General features: G+C 35.1%; 1 protein-coding gene across 4 annotated transcripts; it reads left to right on the plus strand.

The window, feature by feature from the left end:
- Positions 1-1,357: 1,357 nt before the first annotated feature.
- On the plus strand, positions 1,358-13,381 carry LOC135102617 (zinc finger and BTB domain-containing protein 49-like). 4 transcript variants are annotated; one of them, XM_064007894.1, is made up of 6 exons: positions 1,358-1,511; positions 2,527-2,655; positions 5,404-5,491; positions 5,619-6,611; positions 7,017-7,106; positions 10,586-13,381. In XM_064007894.1, the coding sequence occupies exons 3-6, from the start codon at positions 5,411-5,413 to the stop codon at positions 10,970-10,972; spliced, it is 1,551 nt and encodes a 516-aa protein (XP_063863964.1). In that variant the 5' UTR covers positions 1,358-1,511; positions 2,527-2,655; positions 5,404-5,410; the 3' UTR covers positions 10,973-13,381. The 4 variants fall into 4 exon arrangements, with proteins under 4 accessions (XP_063863964.1, XP_063863972.1, XP_063863954.1 ...); XM_064007902.1 differs by lacking the exon at positions 2,527-2,655 and having other exon boundaries at positions 1,391-1,511; XM_064007884.1 differs by lacking the exon at positions 1,358-1,511 and having other exon boundaries at positions 2,393-2,655.
- Positions 13,382-14,183: the final 802 nt, after the last annotated feature.

The following is a 14,183-nucleotide window of genomic DNA, read 5'->3' on the forward strand; positions in this document are numbered from 1 at the left end:
TCTCTCTCTCTCTCTCTCTCTCTCTCTCTCTCTCTCTCACCCCCTCAGAAATCTGACTGTTCATTTCTTTTATGTACTTTATGTTCACCATACAAGAACTGGAGCCTTCCTGCAGTCATTGAAGAAAAGTTTCCAGTCACCAGTGGGCCTTTAGTTTTCTAATATACTTTCATCATATTACTAACTTTTCATGCTCTTGTATTTCATCTTTATATATATATATATATATATATATATATATATATATATATATATATATATATATATATATATATATATATATATATATATATATATATATATATATATATGAGGGGCACTGGCCAAGGGCAACAATAATTGCAACAAAAAATGCTCACTGACGTGCCAGTCCCTGTACAGAGTTGAAAACGTTAGTCAAAAATACAGGATAAGTGTCTTGAAACCTCCCTCTTGAAAGAGTTCAAGTCACAGGAAGGTGGAAATACAGAAGCAGGCAGGGAGTTCCAGAGTTTACCAGAAAAAGGGATGAATGACATAATACTGGTTAACTCTTGCATTTGAGAGGTAGACAGAAAAGAAAGTCTTGTACAGCGAGCCATGGGAGGAGGGGAGGCATGCAGTTAGCAAGATCAGAAGAGCAGTTTGTATGAAAATAGCGGCAGAAGATAGCAAGAGATGCAACACTGCGGCGATGAGAAAGAGGTTGAAGACAGTCAGTTAGAAGAGAGGCGTTGATAAGACGAAAAACTTTTGATTCCACCTATGCATTCAATTTTCATGGAGTGGGTTCTTTGACGCAGTTCCTTGTCCCATACCTTTTTTTTTTTTATTTCATGAATAAAATATCTATTAAAACAAATTAATAATTAAATGAAGAGTTCAAGTACCAGAAACCTACAGCGGGTGGTTACTTGAGGCACGTGCGTCTCCCACTCCACCCCTCTGTAAGTCTACGGAATGTAATAACCAATTTTAAAATGCAGGTTGGTGATAGCCGTAGGTCAGCGTAGGATGATGTCTGCGTATCAGATAAGTGTTGAATCGGTTTTGAGTTGTATTCCTTTATTAGTTAGATCCTCGCACCCGTAAGTGCCGACGGAGATAAAACATCATTGTTGGATCATATGTTCATAAAGGTACTATTCAAAGGTGTGTAATGTTCACATTCAGGGCATTCTCCATCGAATAAAAAAAAAGAATAGAAACCAATTAAAAATTATTTGTTTACCTATTTTAGTTAATTTATTTACTCATTCATTAATTAATTTATTTATTTTTCATAGATGTTAAAATGTTTAGTATTTGCCATAAAATTATGAAAGGATTTACATTATACTATTAATTTGATGAATGTGGAATCTTGCATATTTCAAGGTAGAAAAAAGGGGGCGGGGGATAGCAGATGTAAAATTAAGAGAGCGCTAGGCAGAGGTGGGTGACTTCTCATTGTCGTGCCAGCAGCTCACCACTCACGACGCGCGTCGTTCAGCGAGGCAGGTTGCATTCATCACTATTCGGTATACACCCAGGTACGTACATCTTATATATATATATATATATATATATATATATATATATATAAACTCAATATATCTGTGACGCACCATGGCTTATGATACTTATGACAAAAGTTAAATAACAGAGAACATGCCTACATGCTACCACCCAACAGGACCATCACAGGGCCTGAGGTCACGGCATGGCGGCAGGCTGTGACCAAGGAAGGATCATTGGCTGTGACCATGCCCTCCTATCGAGTAACATAATGGCCGCTGACATATGTTTCCAGTTAATTTTGGCTTGAGAGGAGGGTAGTACTTTACGATGTGCGCTGTACATGATTAGGGTCGAAGAACGAGAAATGGTCCATATGATGCTTTACAAGAGACAAGCTGATATATGAAGAGAAACTACTATTCCTGCTACTACTACTATTACTGCAACTGTAATTACTTATCCTCACTACTACTACTACTACTACTGTTTCTGTAATTACTTATCCTCACTACCACTACTACTACTGTATTTACTTATCCTCACTACCACTACAACTACTGTATTTACTTATCCTCACTACTACTACTACTACTACTACTACTACTACTACTACTGTTGCTGCTGTTGCTGCTGCTGCTGCTGCTTATTATTATTATTATTATTATTATTATTATTATTATTATTATTATTATTATTATTATTATTATTATTATTATTATTATCATTGCTACTGCTGCTGTTGTTGTTGCTGCTGCTGCTGCTGCTACTGCTGCTGTTGCTATTGCAGCCGCAGCAGCAGCAGCAGCAGCACTGGGTGTAGCAGTTGTTCATCAAATAAGAATGCTAAATATACGACTGCATTATTCTTTTGAATTACCCGGGTGAATCTAGTTTCCCTTTCCCCCATAAGGTGTCACTACACTGTTTACAAACAAGTGAAGGCATAAAGCAAACTCAGCTTTTAACGGCAATGTGAAAAGTGCCGTCCTCCGCTCCTTGAATCAACCGTTGCTGCGAGATTTTATATAACTCTGTTTGTTCTTGCAGTGTGTGTGTAAAGTTGAAGTGACATAGAGGTTTCTGGAAATGTGGAAGAAGTTGGCGGGAAGTAAGAAGGATACGTGATCTGTGTCACGGCGGAGGTCAGGCTGCCAGTAAGACGTTGGTGCAGACGAGGTGAGTATTTCACGTGGTTGCGAGGAAGAATGAAATGCTCATAAATACAGTATTAATCCAGAATAAAGCATGTTTCTTATAGTCTCATAGAATAAGCTTTCAAAGAGAAGTCCACGGAACTCATGCCTTGGGTTCCGTTAGTTATTGGTGGGCGCATGAGATGGGCGTTGATCACAGGCCCACCCACCAACCATTCAAGAACTGTTACCACACTGCAAGCCGCCATGAATTTTCAGGGTACTATAAGCTGTAAACGACTGCATATTGGATCGTTACACAAAGGCGTTATTGTGCCCTTGTGCTTATTTTATTTGTTTGTCATATTCGCTTTTTTATATGTGTGTGTGTATATATATATATATATATATATATATATATATATATATATATATATATATATATATATATATATATATATATATATATATATATATATATATATATATATATATATATATATATATATATATATATATATATATATATATATATATATATATTTTTTTTTTTTTTTTTTTTTTTTTTCCTGGTTTACTCAATAATAATTTTACCATTTCTGTTCTTTTATTGTATCTCAGGTAGATTATCTCATCCATGAACTCCTTGAAATCATCCCCTCCCTTGTTAATCTATACAATCCACACTGTTATTATACAAGTGCCCTCGTCTCACGGCAAAAAAAAAAGGTTTTATTATAGTTTAAGCCATTACACACTACGTGGTAATAACCTACCTCATTTTGTTCTTCTCACTATTCACATAATTTCTAATGATTACACTACTTGTCGGAAATTAATAATAACGCCACAATAGGCCTGGGAATGCACAGCGCTCTCAACTTTTTCTAAGTCCACAGTTAAACATAAATGGTGTATTGTTGCCTGAACTTCAGTTGTTTAATGCTTTGAATTGTGGGTAGCTGCTGGATAGGATCACTGTGTCTATAATTCCTCGGGCCAATCACGTGCTACCACCACTTAACACCACGAGTTGCACCAATAGGAAGTCTCTATAAGTACCCATAAGCTGCGCGGGCAGGTTAGGTTAGGTTAGGTTGGGTTAGGTTCCCCACAGGCCCCCAAGCTTGCTTGAGGGATTGGGGGGCCGTGGGTAGAGATTGGGGACATTGGCTTAAACTATAAATTTACCAAAAAAAAAAAAAAAAAAAAAAAACATTGTTCTCAGTGAAGTACTTGAGCCACACATAGCACAGTGGTGTGTATTTTTTACCGCCACAAATTGTTCGTTCCTGAGATAATTTTTATATTTACTGTTAAGGTAGATTAGGTTTAGGTTAGGTTTAGTTAATGTTTTTTTATTAATTTTTACTTGTTTATGTGTGTGTGTGTGTGGGGAGGTATATAAGAGGAAACAGCTACAAGATTCATTCAAAGTAAATAAAAATCTACCAGAAAAATGTAGTTTCATCAGAAAATGTTAGACGGGTGCACTTACGTAAATTTAGCCCATGCTCAACCAGACCTTCCATGGTTACCTGTCATTATCCCTAGTATTTAGATCATCCACCCGATGCCTCAGCCTCCCACCTTTGTCGCCATGTAAGGCATCTGAGAAGAATCATCCTTCCTATACACTCATCATTGACTCACAAAAAATTGACACCCTTATACTAAAAACTTTATTTTTAATTAATTTAGATATTTTTTTAAGCACTTATGTATTGGTGCAGTTTTGCATGTAGACATTTTGGCATGTGTGCATCTGGTATGTGAGAGGGTTAATATCTGTCACTTCACAGCCTTATATTTAATCACTAGTATGGATTCCATTGTGGCTGTTCAGCTGGTGATCTTCTGGCCTTCTGATGAATTTGGTGAAACCAGTTTCCTTTCACACATCATAAGTATCTGATAGTCTGCGACAAAGCTTTAATTTCCGAACTACCCTCTTATGACTTCTATCCTTCTCTGTAATTTTATCTTGTTTCCTTTCTGACTTTCCTATTGCTGTGGTAGATAATCGTTGGTTTTCTCCTAGATCTATGAACAGTAGTGTTCCACAGGGTTCTGTTGTATCTTCCACTCTATTATTCATAAATGATCTCATAAGTGAAACATAGTATTTTCCACTCCTACACTGATGATACTACTCTGCAGTTTTTAGCTTCAGGAGCTAAACAGCAGGCACTGGCATGCCACAGAATGCCTGCCTTTTGATCTTTCTGTAATTTCTGATTAAGGGAGAGCAAAAACCCAATTTTTTCTTTCTATCAACTCGACACAACATTCCATATAACTATACCCCCCTTTTTCAATGACACTCTTATACTCTGAACATCCTTGGTCATCCCATTTAGTTATAAACTAAGCTAGAAACTTCATGTCTCTTCTCTTTTAAGAACAGATTCTATGAAGCTAAGTATTCTGAACCATCTCTGCCAGTTTTCTTACCCATCTCCCCAGCTGCTAACTCTGTTTTATCTGCCCATGTATAGAGTACATTTTACATGCATGGATGGGGTTCCACTCACACTGGTCTTTTGAACAGGGTGGAATTAATGCATTTCATCTTAGGAACTACTCTCCACTGTCTTCAACCTATCTTTGTCACAGTGTTGCATCTCATGCTATCATCTTTTGTTATTTTTATGATAATTGCTCTTCTGATCATAGTAATTGCATGCTTGTTCTCCTCTTAAAATGTTCTGTTTTCAGCTAGTTAAAATGTTGTTTCATGTAGAATATGGTACTTCTTCCTTTCATAGTGTCTAACTAATTTTATTATCAGGTCCAGGATGGAGAGTGACCTGCTTGCTCTGCACTGGATGGAGCACGCCTCAGTTTTCAGTCAAGCCATTGGAAACTTACGAACAAAGGTAAGAAGATTTTACAAATAACTTTTGTGTCTGTGTGTAATTTTTCCAGTATTTTTTAAATATTCTGTGAGAAAATGTGTCATTATGTATCATAGATTATGCTAAATAGAATTTCCTTTCTTTTCAGACGAGTTACACTGATGCAACACTGGCATGTGAAGGAAATTTTTACCCTGTTCATAAGTTTGTCCTGTCAACATGCAGTCAATATTTTAATGCTATCTTTGAATGGACACCTTGTATAAATCCAGTAGTTGTCATTAATAATGTGACTTCTAAAGAATTAGAGGCTCTTCTTGATTTCATGTACATTGGAGAGGTCAGTGTGAAAGATTCTTTGATCCCTGACATCATGCGAGCTGCAGAATGCTTAAGAATTCGAGGGTTATCTCTTCTTGATGATGATGGTGTCAAATCCAACTTAAAAAACAGAAATAAGACTGACTCAGGTGGGCCTGCTCGTAAGAGGAGAAGAACGTCAATGTCCAAGAAAAAAGTTCCAACACCTGCTTCAAACAACATCCCATCTACAAGTCAGCCGGTGGAAATGAACAACCATGTTGCTGCTTCTCCACCACCCCCAACACCAGTTCATTACTATAATGATGAGGGAACCTTTAATCATGCTGAGAATCAAACACCTGACCTTACTCCCATAGAAGAGCCCCAGAGACATCTTTCAGAATCTCAGGACTATAATACTGAGCTGACTCATGCTCCTTTACAAAATAATGCCCCAGCACCTTTTCTGCAAACACAAATGTCTTCCTCCCTACAGCCACATGTAGCTGTTCAGCCACTGCCATCTATGCAGTGTTCTAATACCATCATCAACCATCATAATAAAATCTCCCCACCACACTTTCCAACAACATCACATTCAAGTGCTCTTGATCAGTCCTCTCATGAACAGATATCTGATACCTCTTTGCATCCTCAAATTGATATTATGAGGTCAGGGAAAATAGAACCTGTAGAAACAAAGCCACAACCACAGATCCCTCAAGTTACAGTGTCCTCAGAAGAAATTCCCAATCTTCTAAACAGTTTTGTTGACATGCGGCCTCAGTATGATACCAAGCATGAACCAAGAGAGGAAGTTGCTACCTTCCATGCTGTGGTAATGTATTTCCCATTTTATTATTGTTGTATTATGTTTAATATAAATTTTGTAATTATAAGACTAAGGTAACTCACAGACTGGTACAACCAGTAGCATGAAACCAATTGCTTCTAGTGCTGCTATCATTTTCACTGTGACTAACATATTGGTTTCTTTAGAACTACCTGCATTAACTGAAACTACAGTTTTATGCAGTTAATTGGCAGAGGAAAATGCATGGATTTCAATGAAATTATACTGTTGATTTAAAAATTAAACACTATATTTATTTCAAGACATGTTAACCATGTGAAGGTTGATAGCAGAAGGTAAATGAATGAAGTTCTGTATTAGTTGATGACCAGTTTTATGATAAAAGGTATACTTTACAGACTTCATAAGAGATACATGTCTTTTGAACAGGAACCCAATGAGAACTTATACGAATTCACAGAGGACTTGCCTACAGCCTCAACAGCACCAACACCTCAGCAAGAAGTTTGCTACCAAAAGGTGAGTAATTTTGTTTTTTAGTGGTGTCATTGGAGTAAAACACTGCTCCCATGCTCCCATTGTTAATTAAAGTAAGAACAAGATGAATTTTGAATTACTTTTGGGGATTTTTTTAAGAGAATCTTCATTGTTATGCTTCCTTGTTGCTCATTTATACACAGTATTGAATTGTTTTATCTGTGTACATATCAGGCTGACATCCCCATAAGGGGTAATCTATTTTTTAATAAAGAGATATTTAACAATAAGAAGTCCATATAGTAATAACATTATCACATTATATGAATTTTGTTACAATATTCCTCTTTTCACATATAACCACTTTCTCTCTCTCTCTCTCTCTCTCTCTCTCTCTCTCTCTCTCTCTCTCTCTCTCTCTCTCTCTCTCTCTCTCTCTCTCTCTCTCTCTCTCTCTCTCTCTCTCTCTCTCTCTCTCTCTCTCTCTCTCTCTCTTAATTTTGCTGAGCATCAACACATCCAACTTTTGTCTCATCAAGCATGCACCCAATCTCTCCTTTTTACCACTTTTATCAAGCCATGTTGCTTCATGTTAAATAAAAATTAATATTCTTTATATCACACCTATAGCTTGCAAGTATGATTCATTGTTTACTTTTATGTGATATGTAAATCACACACCCAGAACCTCAGGTATTTCCAGTCCACTATTTGAACTTGATAGTGGATGCAGACTTCTCTTTTGCATTGACAGGCATTAAAATTAAAATACAGAAGCAGGCAGGGAGTTCTGGTAAACTCTGGAACTCCCTGCCTGCTTCTGTATTTCCACCGTCCTATGACTTGAATTCCTTCAAGAGGGAGGTTTCAAGACACTTATCCACCAATTTTTGACCACTGCCTTGACCCTTTTACAGGACTGGCATTTCAGTGGGCATTTTTTTTATTGATTTTTGTTGCCCTTGGCCAGTGTCCTTCTTACATAAAAAAAAAAAAAAGAGTTTTGAAGAGTCATTCTCTTTTGATAGTTGTGTTTTGTTTGCTAGTGAGACTAATTAACAGGTGTAGGGCAAACTCATGAAGTTCAGATATTTTAATCAGGTCACCTAAAAATATTGTAGTTGGCAGTGCACACAAGAAACATTTTCCTAGGAAAAGGGAGAATGCAAAAATCATCCTTTGTGTCAAGTGCAGCCTAAATGATAGGTTGAGCACAGAATGCAGAACAACCAGTGGTGTGTTATTACTAGGGGGGTCTAGGGTAATCTGTTGACCACTTGTCCACTGAGGAAAGGGAAAAAAAAAAATATATATATATATATATATATATATATATATATATATATATATATATATATATATATATATATATATATATAGTTGTAGCATCTTCACAAGTGAGTGCATGGAATTTAATTTTTTTTAAATACGTAAGGATGTGTCTAAAAGTAAGTTTGAGTTTAAAAGTGTTTAAGAGTGTAGAAAAGATTTATAAGAGTTTGAGGACAGTTTATAAAAACTTAAATATATAAAAATAATAAAATGATTATGAAAAATGAAAATTTTTGAAATATACAGTACAGTACTGTTTCTATTTCACGGATTTTCACCTATTGTAGGGGGTTTTCAATTGTAATACCCACGATAGTCGAGGGATACACACACATATATATATATATATATATATATATATATATATATATATATATATATATATATATATATATATATATATATATATATATATATATATATATATATATATATATATATATATATATATATATATCTGTGTGTGTGTGCGTTAATAATTTTCACAGTAATGCATGATACTGAAAAGAAAAAGAAAAGAACGAGCTGGCACCAGTTCAGTGTATTACTGAATGGAAAGTTGTGTATCAAACAAAGAACTGCTGACACAGGGGCTGCACCGGCAGGCTCCACCGTCAGGCTGCATTCACACGAGCCACTTTTTGTGGCCAGTGGTGAACATAAAAAAATGGCCAAATATAGAATACACACATCTCTATTGGTCCTTTTCTGTGGCAGCCACAGAAAAGTGGTGAGTTGTGGCAGGTGGACCCATTTTCTGACCACAGCAGTGTGGCTGGCCACAGTGGCCAGTGATAGAAATCATTATTTCAAATCAGAGCATATACACAAGCCATTATTTATGGCTGCCACTCTGCCTCCCGCTGCTTTCGCACTGTCCTGTCCTGTCTGTCACAGCATCAAGCGTTCCTTTCCATGAGTGGGAAGAATACCTAAAGAGTTGTGTGACAGTGAAATATTGATCACAGAGGTGGAGAAGAGACCAACACTTTATGATCTGAATATGAAAGAATACTGAAGAAGAATAATGTGTGAAATGCTGCATGCAATAGTCTGTTATAAGTAACTGTGAGGTACACCCAGTATTTTCTGTGCTATTTCCACTTCGTCTTCACAAAGAAAGTGCAGATAGCTGCTATTTCCACGAGATCCATATGGCACTGACCTCATTTGTGGCCGCCACTGAGTGGCTCGTGTGCACAGTGCTGCTACTCATTTGTGGCAACCATTTATTGTGGTGGCCATTGACCACAAAAAGTAGCTCATGTGAATTTAGTTTTAATGGTTATGTGGTCAGCTATTGACAGCTGTGAAAAATCACAAATTGATGTCTCCAGACCAGACCAGATGTCATCATCTGATCTGATATGATCTCAAGGTGTTTAGTAACAGTGCCAGCTCTGTCATTTTTACAATGTGCTAGGATCAAATTGTTTTTTCTCGCAAATACTAAATCACTTCTATGACTAGTACTTGTTCAAGAAGTAATAATTTATAATAACTTATGAGCAATTTTCTCTTTGAAGGCATAAAAAGAAAAAGAATTATAGAAGCAATTCAAAAATAGGAACTTCTTGTCTTTTCTATTTAGAGTAACATATAATATTGGAAAAATATCAAGATACATAATTATTAGTGAAGCGAAGTTTACTATGGAGGTTGTTTCATTTTGAGCGGCCTGGCCCAACCTGACCATAATGCTACTCAAATGCTAATATCTCTAGAACTACATGGCTGATCATAACAAAATTAGCACCGTGTCGTAGCACAACTTTATCAATTTTATATGCTGTAACTTCCATTTTTCTATTGGGTGAAGTTCTCGATGTGCGTGGTGTTTCCACTGTTGCATTACTGACATCTTTCCTCGTCACTTGCCTTCCAGACATTTTTTTTGGTTTGATACATGTGTTAACAAACCACTCATTTGTATGGGTTCACCTACTATTTAAGCAAGGTTGGTTAAATTTTATAAGATTTTTTATTTATTTATTTATCATTTATTTATTTATTTATTTATTTATTTACTTATTTATTTATTTATTTATTATTATTTTTGTTTTTTTTAGATTTACTTTTTTCTCAAAACTTTGTAAAATAGGGGATGCTGAGTTGTGTCATATGTGTTAGCAAGTACAGTAACTTGTCTTATATACAAATGGTGTATGATTTCTTTTTTGTGTTTTTAGGGCTCTGCCACCTCTAGTTCATCAAAAAAGATTGACCAGAACTTCACTGAAGACAACCCAGCTTTAAAATGCACGTTATGTGGTAAGCAGTTTCAGAAGAAAGATAGTTTAACACGCCATATGCGCATCCACAACAAGGGGCCATACACTTGCAAACAATGCCCTTTCACCTCCAAGACATACAGAGATTGTGTGGAACACAGGAAAAAAGAGCATGTAGTTATTCACAAATGTTCAGTTTGTGAATTCACTACTCCACGCATTGATAGACTTAAACGTCACGTTTCAGCTCATGACAAGCCTCATCAGTGCCCAGAGTGCAAATTCAGCACATCCCGTGCTCAAAATTTACAAAAACACATAAAGAACAAACATGAGAAGAAGTAAAATATGAATATTGGCACCACAATCTTTCTTTTCAGATGAGGTAAAAAAGTGAAGATAGCAATAGATTTTGATCTTTACAGAAGAACAAGTCTTTGTAATATAATTATGTGTTCAACTTCTCTTGGGCATTTGTTATTGCTGAATTAATGAAACAACCTATTACATATATTGTGATGGTTGAAATGAGCAAGATGATATTTTTGTGAATAAAATATGCATTTTATATTACTATACATCCTTTTCTGGGATTTTTGTGCATATTTAGTCAATGTTTCTTTATATGAAAGACTGCATATTATTAATCATTGTGTAAATATGTAAGATGCAAGCTTCTGTTTGTGTGTTTGTTTAGTGTAATTGAAGAGAGTTGTATACATTTTTTTTTTTTTTTTTTTTTTTTTTTTTTTTTTTTTTTTTTTTAGATGCCAAGATAAAAGTACAAAGACCAATTTAGACTGATAGTGAGCTCGTGTTGTTGCATTAGTTTTCATGATCTTACATTGTACAAAAGTATGGTGTATATCTGATCCCAAAGAAAATGTGGACTTCCTCACATAAGCTAAAGGTAAAACTGCTTATCTGGCGAATGCACTTAAGAGAGGACTCGAACACTTCACTTTGCTCTTATTTGCTCTTACCTTGCATCAGACATCTTTACTGTTGTGAATTATAACAAATTCTGTCTTACTAAGGGGAATAACATCAGTGATGTTGAAATAATGCTGGTTAGAAAGATCATTTACTGAAAGAACAAGCATATCAGTGTGTTCATAGTGTAAATTATCATTGTGGTTATATCATGTTTTCTTCCCCATTGATAGATTAAGGTGAAGTTATGTTAATATCTTCAACATAATATTCTGTTGAACCATGGTGAATGGTTTCATTTACATGTACATAAATATAGCTACATTAAGACTGGATACAAATATTTTAAAGGCAAGAAATGTTACAGCAGAATGCTATTATTTGTGTTGAAAAATTAAGAAAATATATTTACAGTTTCTCATGATGGATTATTTTAGCACCTTCAGGGAAAAGATGATGTAGCTGCCTTAGAATGTCATGATTATATTGATAGAATCAAAGATTCAGTGATAGTAAAGTTTCCATAAAAAACAGTTTTAAAAAATGAAATAAAGGTATGATTTAAAAGGTGTATCTTGCTCACAATGGGAAAGTAAGCATGCTATAAATTTAAAAATTATGAGACAAGAGAAAAAAATTTGTATTTTGTACTACAAAATCACATAGAAACTCATATTAAGTGTGTAATATTTAAGGTAGCCACTCTCTCTCTCTCTCTCTCTCTCTCTCTCTCTCTCTCTCTCTCTCTCTCTCTCTCTCTCTCTCTCTCTCTCTCTCTCTCTCTCTCTCTCTCTCTCTCTCTCTCTCCTTATAACTGATTTTCAAAATGTCCATTATAATATTTCTCTTGTCAATGCATCTTAAAGCATAACTCCACAAATATCATAAGTTTTGGATGATTTAGTTTTCTTAGTATTTAGAACTGCAAATTTCTGCAGTGCAATCTCTCTGTGTACTCGTACCTTAATGAATCAAGTATTCTAAGATTATGATGTTCTTGTACTATTGTAATTCAATAAAGAAAATAACACATGTGTTCATCAAAAGTGCCATCCATGAAACATCAGGAAAATTACTGCAAACACCACATCAGACTTTTAAGTGCAACATTTACTGAAATAGGTAGGGATTTTGCATTTTAGCATTATTTTTGCATTGTGTAAAATTTTATAATGAAGTTCACTTTTTTATGAGAGTAGTAGCTCAAGGAAATCTGAATAGTGCAAATGCCAGTCATCTAGACAACATTCAACCTGAATTTGATCTAGAATGGCTCTAGCTTGGTATCAAATGCTGAGCCATGTAGAAGTCTGTATGCCAGGCTGAAATCCCCTTCAAGACAAGTGCTGAGACAAGCCTTGTCTCATTTTAGGAATAAGAATTATAGAAGTCATGGAAACTTATTTTTAGACCAGAAGAAATTAAGGAAATTAAATATTTCCATAATTGTTACAAAGGCTTGTAATAATGGACTTATTGTTGTTTCTCAATGTATATAGAAGGTTGCAAGAGTGGAATATTATATTAATAACCCTTAGTTTGAATCTTCCACTACACTGGCTCTCTTGACTACCATCCTAATTTTGGCTACAGAAGCTTTATAATATTTTCTTGTATATTTTTGTTTACATTCTACTTAATATTGTAAACATTAAAAGACGATACGTATTTATCACCTTGTTAAGCAAGTGTATTTTCTAAACTTAATGCTGTAGCTTATCTGTTTGTTCACAAGAGAAGTAAGTTTTGATATTTGTAAGGGTCTGTAATCTTATTTACGTATGTGTCTTATAATACAGTTAGGTTCTGTTATAATAAAAAGTGTTTCATTCAAGTAATCTAATCACCTAAGATTTCTCAAGTACAGCCTTCAAAGACAAACATGCAAGCTTCACTGTCATTATTATTATTATTTTATTTTTATTCTTTTCCTGAATTGTTTATGGTATTGTATGGGCTACATGGTAGAAATTTAAAAGAAATGAAGAGTATTTGTCAAAAGCAGTGCATGCCTTTGAGCAAGAAGTAATGAGTGATTTTCCATTGAATTCAGCAGCAAGAATATGTGATGTCTCCTTACTTGTGAGAATGTGAATGGAAAGTGAGAATGTTAGGAAGGGATTTAAGTCTGGTGAACAGTAATAAGAGAGAGTGGAATCTGTTAGCAGATGATACAACATTGGTAGCTGATTTAGAGGATTCATTAAGGTAGCTGGTAAAGGAGCTTGGAAGAGTGAGAAGAGGAAATTGAGTGAATGTGAGTAAAATAACAAAAAAATATAAGGAAGATAAATGGAAGAAGAGTAATTATGTTTGAATGGTTCTTTGAGGAGGGAGACTTTCTTAAGTGTTTAGATAAAAAGTTTAAAATTAATTAAGCAGGAAAGGTGAGAGAAAGTTATTTGTGTTGATTACAGGTCACTTGGTATGGAATTTAGATTTTTTCACTTTTTGAGGAGTGCTGCTATGAACAGGCCTCCTTCCCTCTGTCTTTTTGATATATGAAATAATAATAATAATACATAATAATATAAAGGTGCAACGAGTAGGCTACATGTGATTTTAATGGTGGTATCAGCATTGTATATGGCTCAAACAGAACATGGGAGCAAGAGAGAAGGGG

Source organism: Scylla paramamosain, chromosome 1 (assembly GCF_035594125.1).
Source record: "Scylla paramamosain isolate STU-SP2022 chromosome 1, ASM3559412v1, whole genome shotgun sequence".
Classification (NCBI taxonomy): domain Eukaryota; kingdom Metazoa; phylum Arthropoda; class Malacostraca; order Decapoda; family Portunidae; genus Scylla; species Scylla paramamosain.

Coding starts and splice junctions, on each gene's coding strand:
- LOC135102617 (XM_064007875.1), top strand. CDS start 2,816: ATGGGCGTTGATCACAGGCCCACCCACCAACCATTCAAGAACTGTTAC. Junction 2,893..5,403: donor AGCCGCCATGAATTTTCAGG/GTACTATAAGCT, acceptor TTTTATTATCAG/GTCCAGGATGGAGAGTGACC. Junction 5,492..5,618: donor TTGGAAACTTACGAACAAAG/GTAAGAAGATTT, acceptor CTTTCTTTTCAG/ACGAGTTACACTGATGCAAC.